Raw genomic sequence first — 18054 nt, forward strand, 5'->3', positions numbered from 1 at the left:
AGCGCACACCAGAGTGTCATTAACCAAGGCTTAGAGTGTCATAAGGTCCGAGTTTATCTCCTCCCCTTTGGCCACAACACACACACACACACACACACACACACACACACACACAGGTCTGATGGAATGATTTATTCATAATCATGGCAGCATAATCAAACAATGAACATTGAAAGCACTGACAGATTAACCCCAGGCCTCTCTCTCTCTTTCACTCACTCGCTTGCTCACCCACCCTCCTCCGCACTTCTCCGTCAGTTGAGTCGTCTTTGCCTTTTTTCAGGTTTTCTTCTTTAAAGTCCTTTAAATACATTTTAATATAAAACAAGCTCACGCACGAAGAGTTCTACCATTTTCGGATCCACCCACCCCCGCGTCCCGAGGGTTTATGGGTAAACTGTTTTGTGTGTCCTGTTTTGGCCGGCGCAGTTTGAGCTCTACTGGGAAATGCATGTGTAAATGTGCGTGTGTGTGTGTGTGTGTGTGTGTGTGTACATAATTATGCGTTTGTGAATTTGTGCATCGTTCCAGCTCTTTGCACTTGTCCCAGGTCAGATGTTGATTGACGTAGGGAGACAGGAAATAAACACAACAGACAAATCAACAAAAAAAAGACGATCGCTTAAAAAAAAAAAAGTCTGATAAAAAAAAAAAAGGGGAATAAAAACAAAAACAAGTCCGTGTGGCAGAGGAGGGGGACGTGAGAGGCATCAGTCCTGCCATCTGGAGGCACTCAGGCACAGAGCGAACGCCTCACACACTCACATGTGAACACACATACACCAAGGAGGAGACGCATGCAGCTAGAACCCGTGCCACAGGAGGGAGGGAGGGGGAGAGAGAGAGAGAGATGGAAGATCTGGAGAATGAGAGTCAGAGTGCGTTAGAGAGAGAGAGAGAAAGAGAAAGAAAAAGAGAGACCAATAGACAGAGAAACAGAGAGATAGAGAGCGAGAGAGATAGAGAGCAAGAGAGAGAGAGAGAAACAAAGAGAGAGCGACAAATGCATCTGACAAAACAATGGAGAAAAGGCCAGCCTTCCACCTGTTAATGTCACAGAAAGAAAGAGAGAGAGAGAGAGAGAGAGAGGGAGAGAGAAAGAGAGAGAGAGAGAGCGAGAGAGAGAGAGAGAGAAAAATATAGAGGGCAGAAGTGGGGCAAATACTTTTAGGCAAAAGGATATCAACATGGTATAATAATAATAATAAAAAAAGACGGCAGGGCACCATTAGGACACTAGGTGCTTTCACACACGCACACACACACACACACACACACACACACACACACACACACGTGTCTAATAAGCTTCCACTCCCCACAGAAACACAGCACGAGTGTGTCCAGATTAACAGTCCAAAAAAATAATAAAAGTCCCAAAGACGAATGAAAGGACAAGCCGGAGCCTGAGACGCTGCTTGATGAGGCAGACGCCCGCTGCGTCTCTACCCGCCTCCCCACCTCCTCCTGGGTAAAAAAGCGTGGGTGTGGCCCCCCCTCCTCTTCACAGGTAGAGTCCTTTGGCTCTGATGTGCTGCAGCTTGTCACGCAGCATGCGGAAGGAAGGCCGCATCACCGGGTCCAGGGTCCAGCACTGCTTCATGAGGTCGTACACCACAGCGGGGCAGCCGTCCGGAGCGTCCATCTTATAGCCCTTCTCCACCCGCGGCACCACCTCCTTCAGAGGCTAAACACACACACACCATGCTCTGTTCATCAAGTTACACAAGAAGACTTTTATCTTACATTAAACATTAATGTTCTCTCTCTGACCAATCAGCAACCACATTTTGTGACTATTCTGTCCAGTTGAAGGAACAGATGCTCATTTGTTTGCTGGTTCAGCAGTAACTCTCAAACTGATAACTCTGGCTCATGCATTAAAATCTCTACAGTGACATCTCTACTTCATGATCATGTCAGAACCGTGGGCTAAAACAGGTCAGGTCTCATGCTTAAACCCCTGACGGGTGTTCCAAAACTTTTGGCAGTATACCGTGTCCCGTACTCTGACATGTTCAAGGAACCTCTGTGTTTATAAAGTGTTCACTGCCCTCTAGTGGCCATTTAAATGCAACACATTTCAGAAGAAATCGTCTCCAAAACTGAATCAGTGTCAGTCAGGCAAAAAAAAAAACAACACGATAAAGTCTCTTACAATTCTGGGGTAAGGCACACGGCCGAAGGAGTAAATCTCCCAGAGCAGGACACCGTAACTCCACACGTCAGACTTGGTGGAAAACCTCTGTGAAAAGAAAGCAGAGAGAACAGTAATGAAGATCAGACTGAACTGATTAGAGGTTTCTGTTGACGTCTGAGTCTCTGGGCTCTTTTTAAAAGCCTCTCTGATCTGTAGAAAATGAAGGCCAATCACATCTCCTGGAAATAACACATCTAATCACTAGAACGAGTGCTTCTGATGAGTTCCCATTACCAGCTCCCTCTTTTACTGAATCTCTCAAACCATCTCAGTGCAGAAATGTGGAGAGATTCATGAGCATCTTATTAAACTTTATAATACTGGAATTAATGATGTCTACAGTAGCTGATGGTCTCTGACTTATTTGTAGTGTATCGCTGGTCTTTTCTAATTTATTGTTTTTTATTGTGTTGATGTGTTTTGGATATAACCTTCTCTCGAAGTGCCTCGGGTGACGTCCATTTGACAGGCAGCTTGGCCGTGTCCTGAGTGGACGATGCTTCCTTGGTCAGACCGAAGTCGCTCACTTTAGCAATGTTGTCTTCGGATACTAGAACGTTCCGCGCCGCCAGGTCCCTGTGCACAAAGTTATTGGCCTCGAGGTACTCCATCGCCTCACACACATCACTGAGGGAAAGAGAGAGGGAGAGAGAGAGGGAGGGAGGGAGGGAGAGAGAGAGAGAACAGATGGTTGCTTTGGAAGTTTTAATAACTGCAAAAGTCTGTCATGCATGCAGCAAAACTTACAGTGAGAATTTGAGTAGGCACTCAACCCCCAGCACAGTGCGCCCTCGCGAGCGCAGGTAGTCCACTAAACTGCCCTGTTACACAGACAGAGAGAGAGAGAAAGTAGGAGAGAGTAACAAAGTGATAGCGAAAGAGAGAGGGATAAAAAAGAAAGAGGAAAAGAGAAAGCAGGAGAGAGTAACAGTGATAGTGAAAGAGAGGGATAGAAAGAGGAAAAGAGAAAGCAGGAGAGAGTAACAGTGATAGCGAAAGAGAGGGATAGAAAGAGGAAAAGAGAAAGTAGGAGAGTAACAGAATGACAGCAAAAGAGAGAGAGAAGGATAGACAGAAAGAGGAAAAGAGAAGTAGGAGAGAGTAAGCGGAGAGAAAGCGGAAAGAGAGTGAGAGAGAGAGAGATTATTAACATCTCAGTCATCATCATCATCACAGTCATTACAGTCACAATATGTTTTTCAAAACTGAACCTAAAATGTCCAGTGTCCACTATAACACATCTGCCATGACACGTCTACCTCCTACTTCCTCCTGAAGTCTGAAAGGTCCAGTTAAACCACAAACACTGATGATCATTAATCCTCGGGTAAAATCAGCTCAGAGACTGTGTGTGTGTGTGTATGTGTGTGACGCAGATGGTGTTCAGTGCTCACCTTGGCCATGTACTCGGTGACGATGAAGAGGCTGCCCCTCTCCTCCACGATCACTCCAAGCAACTGTACTAGGTTAGGATGCCTCAGCTGCCTACACACACACACACACACACTTATTTTAGACAGTGATGCAACAAAACCACTGCATGATTTCTTGGAGAAATAAATAAATAAATAAATAAATAAATAAATAAATAATGTTGAGTTGATGTGAAAAATGTGTACAAAATCTTTAATATGGTAAAATGTTAAACATTGAGTTTATTTTTCTTTCTGTTTCTGTATTATGTTTCCTTAGAAGACAAATGTCTGGTCTTGTGATTTGTATCATGTAACAGAAATGCAGTGGAGAATCAGTTTTATGAGAGGAGAGAGATCATCATGAGCTGGACAAGACGAGACTCACGTCATGACCGAAGCCTCGGCGATGAAGGCCTGCGCTGTGGCATCGTGTTTGATACACTTCACTGCCACCTTGGTCCCTCTGTAGTCTCCCACCATTACGTCTGAGGAGAAAACACACACACACACAGCTACGATGTAAACACACAGTTTGTACACACACTGAAGAGATAAGATGAGAAGAGAAGAGAAGACACACCTCCAAACTCTCCTTTGCCGATGGTCTGTTTGAGAATCAGGTCCTTTCTTTTGAGAGCCCAGCCACCTGTCGAGAACACAGAGACATATTGAAACTCGGACCCTAAACCTGACCTCTGACCTCTCTAATGACTTCGGGGAAAGTCTAATAAAAGTTGTGTTGGATCAACAAAAACCGAACCGTCATGGAGCTTGGGATCAAACCGGGGACACTGGAGATGTGAGGTTACGAGGCAGGATGTCACCAAAGCGACCAAAAGATAACAATACAGTGGTACCACGGTCCTCGACCACCCCCGTGTTCGAATCTTCGGTATTCCATTCGAATTCTCGAGTCAATTTGACCTCAGTGTACGAAAATATTTCCGGTGTACGACTCGACCGTCAGGATTGCCGGGTCCTGTTTCATACAGGATTGCAACCAATATCGAATTTTCATTAAGGGGGGCTCAGCCCCCAATAAGGGTATAATAGTAAAAAATAAAAGATAAATAAAATAAAATAAAATAAACGTTTGACTAACAGGGTAGGATGGTAAACTTTCCACTGTCTTGCATATCCGGTCTGCGGATTGAAGAATGCGCTGAAAGACGGGGAGGAGCCGAAGTCTGCCGCCATTTTCACATGGAATTTAAAGGGGACTGAGGCGAACACGAATTTGTGTAGAGTTTATGGAGAATCGCAGAATTTTTAGAATAGAAATGCGTAGACAATAGAGATGAAGCAGTTTACGTGGGTCATCTGTTCTGAAATCATCATCTGTGAGTGCTTGTGTTATAACTCCACGCTATCTTTTGTGGTATAATTTCAGTAGCCATGTTTCCGAAAAAGGGAAAATCAGGCATCAGTGTTGCCAAGAGGAAAATTATGAGATCAAACTATCGAGCTGAAACAGATTCATTCGTTTTACATGATTTCCTATGGGGAAAAATAATTCTCTTTTCGACCAAACCGGTATTCGACCAGACTTTTGGAACGCATTAAGGTCGAACACTGAGGTACCACTGTATAGATAATATAATGTTTTAAAAAAATGTCTCATTTTAATAATGGCTATACAAATAACTCAAGCTGTAGTCATGGCGACACAGTGACCTCATCCTTCGTCCCATGACACTACAGGTTTTTGGATTCAGAAACCTCAACAAAACACAACAGTGACTGCTGTTGTAGAGTGAGTGAGTGAGTGTGTGTGTGTGTGTGTGTGTGTGTGTGTACACTCACTCCTGGAGAACTCATCCTGTGCTGCTACTGTTCCCTCCATAAGCTTTGGCTTGATCAACCGAGTACACAAACCATCCGGGTCTTTGGTGTAATGCTGAACATACAAACATACACAAGCAAGAACACACACACACACACACACACACACACACACAGTAGAGGAACAGTAAGGTTATTTTGTATAAACAGACTTATTTCCCTAACAAACTAGGCTGCAGAGAGAGAGAGGGAGAGAGAAAGAGACAGGGAGAGAGAGAGAGAAAGAAAGGGGGGGCACAGAGAGAGCAAGACTGTGAGAGAGAGCAAGAGATAGATAGATAGATAGAGAGAGAGAGAGAGAGAGAGAGAGAGAGAGAGAGAGAGAGAGAGAGAAAGAGAGAGAGACACAGACAGGGTTTTCAGGTTTCACTTTTACACCTAATCCCACTTGAAGCCTGAGACGGTTCCTGGAAGAAGAAGTGCAGGACATTTCCTGTTGAAGATGTTTATTCATGACTCCTCCAGCAGATGTCAGCAGAGGAACAGCGCTCAGTGGGACAGAGCTGCAGGCTTCCACATGCCAACTACATTCCAGCTACACTACCTCAGGCAATCAGGACAAGAACTGTGTGCAGTGAGAGTACACAAAACTGTCAATGAACCCACACACACACACACACACACACACACACACAGCTGCTTAGGCTGGACTATGATGGTGATTAGAGAGCGTGAGAGAGAGTCATATGCAGCCTGATGCAACAGGCATCGAAGAGGGTGGGGGAGAGGAACGACAAAAAAACAAAAGAGGAATGTGTGGAATCCTGGAGCAAGCTGAAATACATAAAGGGCAAGTAAAACACACACACACACACACACACACACACACACACACACTGGAGATGACTAGACCGGGTGACTCTCTGAGAAAGCTAAGAGTAACTAATAAAGGAACTGGCTTAAGTGTACAAAATACGGCTTAATAAACCGTTTGTAAACCGTTTGTCCTGTTACCCCCCCCCCCCCACACACACACACCCCATCTGTATAATACATTAATTGCTATTTAAGAATAACTAATTCAAAAGAGTATACTGTACACTAGCTAGCTAAGATATGCTAACCTGACAGGATTTGTTAAAATGTCCTCCAAACTGAAAAGCTATCTAACACGTGCTAACTAACAGGAATTTTTCATCCAAACACTACTTATAAACATTTATAACAGCTGTTAAGATCAGCCAGCTAACCTGACACGAAATATTTATTTCACAAAATGTGTATAATATTTCCTAACAACATTAGTCAGCTGTCTAAATAACCTGCTAATGATAGCCAGCTATATGAGGTATGCTAACTTGCCAGGATTTTTGAGAGGACTGCGCTACCGCTAACATGACTGAACTGTTAATGCTATCCAGCTAGCAGACATGAGCTAAACTGACAGCATTTCTGTGAGGAATTATAAAGTCATAACCTCTTTATTTACAATAAATACTGCTAATGTTAGCCGGCTAGCATACACAGGATTTCTGAGAGCATTTCTAAGTCATACTCTCATTCATTTAAGTTAAATACTGCTAATGTTAGCCAGTTAGCATACACAAGATTTCTGAGAGGACTTTTAATTCAAACTCTCTTTATTTACATTACATACCGCTAATGTTAGCCACCTAGCATACACAGGATTTCTGAAGGGATTTCTTTTAAGTCATACTCTCATTTATTTAAGTTAAATACTGCTAATGTTAGCCAGTTAGCATACACAGTTTTTCTGACAGGATTTCTAAAGTCTTACCCTCTTTATTTACATTAAATACTGCTAAATGTTAGCCAGCTAGCATACACAGACTTTCTGACAGCATTTTAATTCATAACCTCTTTATTTAAATTATATACCGCTAACGTTAGCCAGTTAGCATACACAGACTTTCTGACAGGATTTCTAAAGTCTTACCCTCTTTATTTACATTAAATACTGCTAATGTTAGCCAGCTGGCATACACAGGATTTCTGAAAGGATTTTTATGTTCTATTCATGAATGTTATGAATTTTCATGTTATTTAATGGCAAATTTTAGTCAGCTAGCTAAAAAGGGTTCCCTGCCATCATAAGCCGGCTAGCATAGCGCTAACCTGACCTGGATTTCTGATGATTTTAACATCAATTTATGCTCACTGATAGAGTTAGCCAGACATTTGTTTAAAATCTGTACCGGTAATGCAGGTCAGCTGGCTAAGCTATCTCAACAGCATATTTTAGAGAAACCGGTTTACACGGGTCACTAGACTACGCTAAATTTTGAAGATCTCAGCGGACATTCCACATACATAGCATCTCAAAGTCTTGATCTAGATAAATCCACAAACTCGACCCGGGTTCACACTCATTACTCAAAACGTTGCTAGCACTGAAATGTGTGTTTGCAGGTTCCTCACCTCCACCAGCTGCATGAGGTTGTCGAAGTACTCCTCCTCGTCGATGGAGAGCTTGCCATTGTGGTAGATGATGCGGTAGTGCTCCACCTTCCCCTCGCAGCTCACACACAGCGTGTAATCGCCGGGGTAGTTGGTGCTTTCACGCACAAGAAACAACCCCGTCTCTGGGGGGTAGAGCAACCGCTCGGCCTGGTCTCTCGTAATCTTCCCGTGGAACCACCTGTGGGGCGAAGGAGGAGACGGAGTGAGAGAGAATTGATCAGAGCACGGATTCAGCCGAATCCCTCTTCCTTTTACATGTGAATACAGTCATCACAGAATGAAGACACTGCTAGAAGTTTAATAGAAGGATCCTCTGCTTGTAATTTCATCAATTTGAATATTCTAACTTCCGATATTTGACAGGTTGTGATACTGTGAGACGTAATGACGCGTTCATGTTGCCATGCTAAATGTTCAGCTGACGTGAAACGAGATTAGTTCATGATTAATGATGACAATAAAAGCAATGAGCTGTGTGAAAATATCATGAGGGGGAGCTACAGCTCTGTTCCCCACTGCAAGCAAGCTGATCAAACTGCTGGTGTTTAAACTGGGAGAGAGAGAGAGAGAGAGAGAGAGAGAGAGAGAGAGAGAGAGAGAGAGAGAAAGAAATGGAAAGCAGACAAGAAAAGGAGAAATAGTATAAAAAGTAGACAGAGAAAAAGATAGACAAGTAGTGATATATTTATATATATATATATATATATATATATATATATATATATATATAAGAGAGAGAGAGAGAGAGAGAGAGAGAGAGAGAGAGAGAAGATGAACAGAAATAGACAGAGAGACAGAAAATAGGAAGAGGAATAAAGACAGGCAAAAAAATAGATGGAGAAACATGGTGAAATACTGAGAGAATGAGAAAATAATGAGAGAATGAAGTAAAAGAGAGAGAGAGAGAGAGAGAGACACACAGACAGACAGACGATTTTCAGGTAAAAAGCCAAGTGACAACTAAAATACAGCATAACTGCCCAAAGACTACTTGAAGTTTTAGAAGTGTCCAGAATAAATAGAAATGTTGAAAAGTTTGGATAAAGAAAGAGAAAGAATGAGAGTCCTGATTGTGAAAGTCAGTGGAGATGAAGCAGACTGTCAGCTTTAGCAGTCGGGTTTCAGGTTTGTCTGAAAGCTGATGCCACACAACAACAGCGGGTACTGTAATACTGTGTACTGTAATCATTCCTTAATCTAATACATGCAAACACACACACACACACACACCCACACCCCCACTAACAGGAACATCAGTGAAAATATTGTTTGCAGCGAAGCCTAGATTAGAGCTCCTGTTCCTGATTCCCTGGAGTCTTACATGACATATTTGTGTTCTCCATTTATATACTGCTCTGATTCTAATGAGAGAGAGAGAGAGAGAGAGAGAGAGATGGAAAGAAGACAAGAAAAGAGGAAATAATATAAAAAGCAGACCGAGAAAAAGAGACAGGTAGTATCTAGCAAAATATTATATATATATATATATATATATATATATATATATATATATATATATATATATATATATACACACACACACACACACACACACACACACACACACACACACACAGATAGATAGATAAATAGAGAGAGAAGATGAACAGGGAAAATAGGAAGATGAATAAGGACAGACAGAAAAACAGAGATGCATGTTGAAAGACTGAGAGAATGACAGAACAATGTGAAAGAATGAAAGAGAGAGAGAGAGAGGATGAATAGAAACAGACAGAAATTCAGAGACAGGCAGCGAGACACAGGAAGTGTTATAAAGACAGACATAAGTGATACATGAAGAGAGACTGAGAGAGTATATATTCTGTGACTCAGAATATATATATATATATATATATATGTATATGTGAGTCACAGAGAGAGAGAGAGAGAGAGATATGAGAAAGGGAGAGAGAAATGAAGGAGACAGAGAGTGAGAGCGAGAGCGAGAGAGAGAGAGAGATGTACAGATATGAGAAAGGGAGAGAGACAGAAATGGAGAGAGAGAGAGAGAGAGAGAGAGAGGATAGAAATAGACAGAGACAGGCTGAGAGGCATGGGAAGAGTAATAAAGACAGATACATGGAGGGCGAGAGAGAGAGTTTAATAAAAGAATCTGACTGCACTGTAATCTGTAATTAACTGTGTAGTGGAGTGAAAGCGACGTCACCACAACGACCAACACCACATTCTCCACCACTCTCTCCTCCACACACTCCTCTAATCAAGCTTTAAATGGAGCACAGCTGATCTCGGAGCTGGGAGCGCTCTCACACTGCAGAGGGGGTGAAGCCGAGTGTCAAAAACGATACGTTTAGTTACTGGGTTAATCGGGTCGAGAGCGTTGCCATGACGACGACATGTTAGATCCAGAAAATCACTACAACACAGCTCGCTGCCATGCTAGCAAAACACGTCGCTGAAATGGCAACCTGCTGTGTTTTAACGGTCAGATGGAGGTCATACCATCACAACATCGTCACTGCAATGGCAAGATTTACACGTCTACAAACGTGTCCGTGTATCGAACATGACACTGTGCTACTGGATCGACAATACTGCTTTAATCTCTCGCTGCAATCCTCAGAAATGACCCATCAATCTGTCACTGTATCCGCACTGTGAATGTCTTCACTCAGCAGGGTTGCCAGGTCTCCGTAAAACGGACGGACATAAACTATAGCAAAAAATACATACAAAAGGGTGAATTTTTTTTAAAGGACACATTTTTGCCATGGTGCACACGCATTTCTGTCCTGTTCATATAAAAAAATATATGCTCGTCTGCGCTTACACTCAGAAACTGAATCGACGCGTCAAAACAAACAGCACGACAGTCCGAACATTTTCAGTCCGAAAGTTCGCCAACGTCACTCGTCCCTCGCCAGTGACAGAATGTAAATACTGAAGAGGCTCGAAAGCCTCGGGGTGAAAACGTCTCGGAAAACACAGAAGCTTTGTCTGTCTCAGCAGCTCGGATAAACAGCGAGAAGTTGGAAGCCATGGGAAGGAATGCTGGGAAAGATGTCGATGTGACAGATGAAGCAATGTGAGGCTTCACATGCAGACAAACAGGATCAGCAGCATCGGATTAGATGTTCAGAATGATGGGCTTTCAGCTATGCTGTTGTTTAGTGTAAGGTAATTAAGGTTTGAGATTCACTCTGCATGTGTGTGTGTGTGTTTGTCCTCGGGGAGCTGCTCAGACGCTGGATGCTCAGAGAGAAGCTGCTTACTGCAGGCTCGAGCTGATTAGATCAGTGAGGCTGCATTCTTTAAAAGGCACGCTCATCTCTGAGCCAGTGGCATCGCAGATACACAACACACACACACACACACAAATAGATCCACAAACATGCACAACTGAAGTGTGCATGCACACACACACACAATTATATTCACATCATATTTTGGATTGATTTGTTCGCCAACATGCTACTAGAGTCGTATCTACATGACACCTTCATACACACACATGGAATCACTATACTGTATTATAAGCTAAATGGAGGAAAACATATTGCAAGATCCATATAAAATATATAAAACAAAAACACTAAAATCCCTAATGATCCTACGTGTTGTACACAGATCAGGCATAACATTATGACCACCTGCCTGATATTGTGCTAGTCCCCCTTCTGCTGGCAAAACACCCCTGACTCCACTAGATCCATGAAGGCGTTCTGACACCAAGATGTTAGCAGCAGATCTTTTAAGTCCTGTAAGCGGTGAGGTGGGGCCTCCACGGATCGGACTTGTTTGTCCAGCACAGCCCACAGATTCATCAGACCAGGCCACCTTCTTCTACTGCTCCATGGTCTAGTTCTGATGCTTTTGTTGCTCATTGTTGGTGCTCTGAGTGGTGCACAGGGGTCAGCATGGGCCCGCTGACTCGTCTGCGGCTAGCCCCAAACTGTGATGCACTGTGTATTCTGACACCTTTCTATCAGAACCAGCATTAACTTCTTCAGCAATCTGATCAACAGTAGCTCGTCTGTTGGATCTGATCGGATCACACGGGCCAGCCTTCGCTACGCATGTACATCAATGAGCTTTGGCCACCCATGACCCTGTCACCGGTTCATCACTGTTCCTTTCTTGGACCAATTTTTGATAGATACTGACCACTGCAGACCGGGAACACCCCACAAGAGCTGCAGTTTGGAGATGCTATGATCCAGTCATCTAGCCATCACAAACTTGCTCAAATCCTTACGTTTGTCCATTTTTCCTGCTTCTAACACATGAACGTAGAGGACAAAATGTTGACTTGCTGCCTAATATATCCCACGCACTAACAGGTGCCATGATGAGGAGATCATCAGTGTTATTCACTTCACCTCTCACTGCTTTGAATGCTACAGCTGATCAGTGTATATGCTCGTAGATCCACCGACATTGCTAAAAAAAAATTTTGGAAATTAAATAAAAATATCTCCATCATATGAAGAGCAATATGACGGAACCCATGCATAGTGACAGGGATCTTTCCTTCATGAGGGCATTGTGGACAACATGGGACAAGAGATTGGACAGCTGTGATGCCTGACCTTCACTCTCCTCCTCTGCCTAAAGGGAATGGAGCGTTTGCATATATTTTTTTCAAAGACACCCAAAGACACCCAGAGAGAGAGAGAGAGAGAGAGAGAGAGAGAGAGAGACAGAGTAACAGCGAGAGAGAGAAAGAGAGAGAGAGGCATCCAGGGAAGAATGGGAATAAAATAGATCTGTGCATGTTGTCTACTCATGAGATCATTAATGATGTGGACCAGAGTTCCCTGATTAGATGACCTTGCTGAATTAGAAAAACATAGACGGATGAGAGCGCTGTGAAAAGCTGGGACTGATGAAAGTCACGAGCAACGAATCATCTGGACTGCAGAATCACAGTTTGGCATTAGCAGATCATTTCCTGTACTGATGATCCTATTATGAGAGACACTATCAGTATTGAGCGAGAGAAAGAGTGAAAGAGAGAGAGAGAGAGCTTACGGCATCAGGCTCAGTTTCCCTCCTGATTTCACTCCTTCTCGTTTCTGCACGTAGTTGGCTGGGATCGTCCCCTCCTTCCCCACAGTGTTCTTTGCCATGTACCAGTTAGGGTCCTGTAGAAAACAAACAGTTAGCACAAAAAATATAACTTATTTTATTCAAATTTCCATCGCATACTACTGCTAACTGGCTGAAAAAGTGTTCAACTCCACCCCAAGTAAGAAAAAATATTAACGAACATCCATTTTCCAAAATTAACATTCTAATAAAGATAAAAATCATGTGTACTAAAACAATACAGCAAACCAAACAAGGCAAAATCCACAGAACAATGCTTTTAAAAGATGTAAGACTGACCCATTAAACAATAAAGTTGCACTTCTGATGATGCTCCCATGCAGAAAAAACATCAAACATGCACAGAAAGCTGGAACAACAGCACTAGCAATAGCGCTACAAAACTTACAGTGAGATAATGGACAATAATCGCTACAGCTACAGCTACAGCTACAGCTAAGGGATTTGTGACTGAAGGACAATCTACATCTAGATGCACATTTTGAATAATCTCTGTAATTCCCTCTTCGTCGACTGAGGATCTTCCCTGTGCCGATTCCTACCTTCGTGACGCCGATGATGCTCAGGACGTCTCCTTTAGAGAAGGGCAGATCCTGCTGTGTGGTGCCCTGGAAGTTATACTTAGCCACACACTCAGTGCCTGGCGGCCATGGCGTCTGCACAAGAGAGGAAGATAGAGACAGATTTACACACGAGGCACTCGTTTCTCAGATTTGCATGTATGTGATGTTATATTAAACACGCATTGCTGTAACAAATATGTAAGATGCATGATGAATTCAGTTTGCTGCATGTGTGTGTAAGAAATGTAGCATTGTATATGAATGTTATGAAATATAATGCAGAATATAAACATGTAATAACTAATCTATTGTAGAAACATATTACATAGTTATTACATATTTATTTTCTGCATACCTACATTCGTATATAATGCTATATTTCTAACACACACAAATATATATATATATATATATAAATATATATATATATATATATATAGATATATAAACACACACACACATATATATATATATATATATGTATATATATATATATATATATATATATATAATGCATATGTATATATATGTATATATATGTATGAATGCATATATATATATATATATACCTACATACATACATACATACATATACATATATATACATATGCATTATATATATATATACATATATATACATATGCATTATATATATATATATATATATATATATATATATATACACATACATACACACATCTTTCTTCTGTATAAATACTTCTTGTTTATCTCAGTAAATATTACAGAGCTTTGCTATTCAGTCACTGTCTCTGCATGGGAGTAGCTGCAGCGGCGTGACTCAGACTACTTCTAAAATTCTAATATGTTAAATATATGTAGGTTAGAAATAAATAATATGATATACACCAATCTGTCAGAAGCAGGAAAAATGGACAAGCGTAAGGATTTGAGCGAGTTTGACGAAGGGCCGAATTGTGATGGATCAGAGTATCTCCAAAACTGCAGCTCTTGTGGGGTGTTCCCAGTCTGCAGTGGTCAGTATCTATCAAAAGGAAGGAACAGTGGTGAACCGGCGACAGGGTCATGGGCGGCCAAGGCTCACTGAGGGAGTGAAGGCTGGCCCGTGTGATCCGATCCAACAGACGAGCTACTGTTGCTCAGATTGCTGAAGAAGTTAATGCTGGTTCTGATAGAAAGGTGTCAGAATACACAGTGCAGGACGGGTCAGGGCTGTTTTGGTAGCAAAAGGGGGACCAACACAATATTAGGCAGGCGGTCATAATGTTATGCCTGGTCGGTGTAAAATTTGTTGGATACATGTTGTATGTGCATTTAGTAATATATATACGTGATGTATATATTGTAATATATATATGTGTATGCTATAAGCATGTAATATGTTGTATTTGCATGAATTATGTAAGACGTGTGTGTTATGAATAAGTAATATGTGTTATACATATTTATGATGTATCTGTATGTTATAAATCGGTGCTACATGTTATAAACAAAATCTGTTGTATAAGTATGCAATAAATACGCAATATATTGTATGTGCATGTTATACAAATAAATTAAGCCATTATGAATGAATAATATGTTAATAAGTGTGTTATAAATCACTATTATACTGTATTTGTTACAATAAATACACAAATATTTTAATTTTTATAAACATTGGAAACATTTTGTATTATAAGTATGTTATAAATAAGTAAGCATAATGCTTGTGCATGTTATAACTGTTTACATAAGCAGGTTATAAATATGAGAAGTTTCATATATGTGTATGGAAGAGGTTTGTTGCTCTGGTTCACTGAAACGGCTTTAAAAAGAGCAGGAGTAATTTCTGGTAAATCAAGAACTAATCGAGTCTAGGGGTAAAAGGAACTAGATACACGCATGACCAAACAGAAAAGTCAAACACACACAAAAAAAAAAAGAAGAAAAAGAAAGGGGGGGGGGGGGAAATGAACAACCGAATTTCAAATAATGGAAACCAAAAATATCTCGTTTCCGGAAAGTGTGATGAACCGCTTCAGCAAACTGTGAGATGCAGCAGATGAACCGGATGAGCCGTGGCACACATTCCTCTTTCACTACTGAAGGATGTGTGAAGGACTCATGCGTCACTGATCAGGACTTGCTGAGTGTGTGTGTGTGTGTGTGTGTGTGTGTGTACCTGTAGCCCAGACATTGTGTGTGTCGGGGGGTGGGGGTCGCAGTCTCCACAAGCAGGTGTCACAGGGTAACAGGTAGCATCAGAGCTGAGGAAACAAAACACACACAGATATTAAACCTCAATGATGGGGAACATGGGCATTGTCTACACCTTCTGTAAAGCTGAGGAGAGTTTCACTTCATGCTGGTTTATGGTGTGAGCTGAAAGAGAAGTTAATAAACGGCACGTGTCCGCTCTCGCCGTCGCCACAATCGAGCGGAGTTACGCTTCACTGCAGCAACCTTCACCCTCACCAAACACTTACTAAGCCTCGAGTGTGTGTGTGTGTGTGTGTTTGTGAGTGTGTGTGTGTCTTCCATGGAGTTAGCATTTCTGAGCTGGAACAGCAGGACACACTGATAGCATGAGGAGTGTGCATTACAATATTACAGCTTTATAAACACGTTTTCTTTACCTAGGAGACATTTTGAGCAAAATGTATAAGACAATATAATATTTTTACTGTGACAAAATACGTCCTAATAATTTTCTTTTCTAAACCATCATATTACATTTTAGTCTTTTAAAAAGAAAAAAGAAAAAAAAAAAAATAATAATAATAATAATTACAAAATTAACAAAATAATACAAAATCTCAAAATTAGATTTCTGATTTTTGGCATATATAAAAAAATATTATTAATATAAATTAATAATATTATTAATAATTGATTAATTGTTATAAGTGAATCTAAAAATTATTTGGATAATTAGTGTCATTTTTTCTCTCTAAAATGCAACATTTTTTGGGTTATATTTCTGAACTTTTATTTTTTTTTTTTAAAGTCACAAAGCCTTAATAAAAATGCGCAACAAAAAAAACCCACACCACCACCTACATATATCTATATCTACATATCTACAACTGTATCTACATACAGACATCCAAGACGTCCAGCGGTCAGTTAGAAACAGAAGCAATCAGACTCAAAACTACAATTTCTTTCTCCACAGCTTTCATTTAAGGGCTTCGAGTTTGCCAGATATCCCGTACAGACTGGACGGTATTTATAATGAGCGGTCATTTACTACGTTACGTCCGTTACAAATGACTATTACACGTGGAAGTGTACTGGGATTACTGGTTGTCCTTCCAGTGTTGAGCTCTGATAGTTAAATGTGAGCAGGAGGTTATGAGTGGAGCCGTGATGATCGGCGGATCCGAAGCGTCCATTTAATACGCAGTAGCAGAAGCGTATCTAAGCAACAATCATAAATAGATCATTAATAGTTAAAACAACAATTATCGGTGAAAAAGGTACAGAAAGGTGGTCTCGTATGCGTCAGAGGAACCGAATCATTCCGTATTCACCACCTGAATGGATGATATTGCTCATAAACCGTACAATAATATAGAATTAAAAATACATTAAAAATACTTTATAATTTAATGATTACTGAAATTTAAAAAATAATATATAGTTTTTTAAAAAAACATTATTGAACAAATAAAAAAAAATCACGCAAATATTAAACACTAAAAACGCGAAAAATGTGAATTTCGCGAATTAAAAGCACGAACTTCTTTGTCATTTTGTAATCGTTAAAAACCAGCGTTTAGATTTGACGTAACTTGTCATATGTCATTTTGCATCACAATTAAATACCGTTATTAATGCCGAAGCCGCTAGTCCCATCGCCCGGCCGTACGCAGCGAGGTCCGCCCCGGAACTACAATATTATGAGATTGCAGAAAAGCAGATAATAAAGCTGAGATGTGGTCAGACCCTACTGCATCATGAGAACATGGTTGAGTGGTCCCTCTCTGGCTTCCTGCCACAAACAGGAAGTGAAAGTCAGAATGGCCGTGGAAGCTGACGCAGATTTTCCATCACCCACATTGTCGAGTGAGTTCAGTGTGATGGGGGTAGATATGGCACTTTAATAACCTATGCTCCACCTACATCTCACCCTGTAACCAAGGAGACCACGCAACACAACAACAAAAATATCAAGATCAAGGGTCACTTGGGTCAATATGGTAAACTCCAGAAAGCTCAGCTGTGGGATGAGTGGAACAACATGAAGGAAAAAAAAACAGCAGTTTGTGTGTGTGTTCCTGACAGACGTACAGAAACAGGAAGTGTTCTAATTGCGGACTGCTGCAAACGGACCAAAGCCAAAAATAGAGCAGAGACCTCAAAGTGTGCGTGTGTGTGTGTGTGTGTGTGTGCAAACCATTAACCATTTTTGCTGTACTTTTATATTTTAAAAAAAAAAACAGCTGAGAACTCTCAAACATCCTCCTTGGCTTTCTATTATTTCTCAGAGACGATGATTATAAACTCAGAAATCAGGAAGGACTTTGTGAGCGGTCACAGAGTCACGAGAGACAGACACAGGGAGAGAGACAGACAGAGA

The 18054-nt window shown here is 41.1% G+C and overlaps 1 protein-coding gene across 2 annotated transcripts in view; it reads right to left on the minus strand.

The window, feature by feature from the left end:
• Nucleotides 1-1249: 1249 nt before the first annotated feature.
• LOC131352154 (tyrosine-protein kinase CSK) overlaps nt 1250-18054 on the minus strand; it is a 34086-nt gene continuing 17281 nt past the window's right edge. Inside the window, exons 1-13 of one of the 2 annotated variants that reach the window (XM_058388085.1) lie at nt 17301-17322; nt 15655-15739; nt 13491-13604; nt 12871-12983; nt 7837-8056; nt 5419-5512; nt 4196-4261; nt 4001-4100; nt 3595-3685; nt 2948-3021; nt 2632-2827; nt 2159-2245; nt 1250-1687 (exon numbers count right to left, since the gene is read on the minus strand). In XM_058388085.1, the coding sequence (XP_058244068.1) occupies nt 1505-1687; nt 2159-2245; nt 2632-2827; nt 2948-3021; nt 3595-3685; nt 4001-4100; nt 4196-4261; nt 5419-5512; nt 7837-8056; nt 12871-12983; nt 13491-13604; nt 15655-15669 (1353 nt within the window). In that variant the 5' untranslated portion in view covers nt 15670-15739; nt 17301-17322 and the 3' untranslated portion in view covers nt 1250-1504. Of the gene's footprint in view, nt 1688-2158; nt 2246-2631; nt 2828-2947; nt 3022-3594; nt 3686-4000; nt 4101-4195; nt 4262-5418; nt 5513-7836; nt 8057-12870; nt 12984-13490; nt 13605-15654; nt 15740-17300; nt 17323-18054 lie in introns of those variants that run through there. The other variant, XM_058388084.1, reaches the window with a different exon arrangement.

The sequence above is a fragment of the Hemibagrus wyckioides genome, linkage group LG04 (assembly GCF_019097595.1).
Source record: "Hemibagrus wyckioides isolate EC202008001 linkage group LG04, SWU_Hwy_1.0, whole genome shotgun sequence".
In the NCBI taxonomy this organism is placed as follows: Eukaryota; Metazoa; Chordata; class Actinopteri; order Siluriformes; family Bagridae; genus Hemibagrus; species Hemibagrus wyckioides.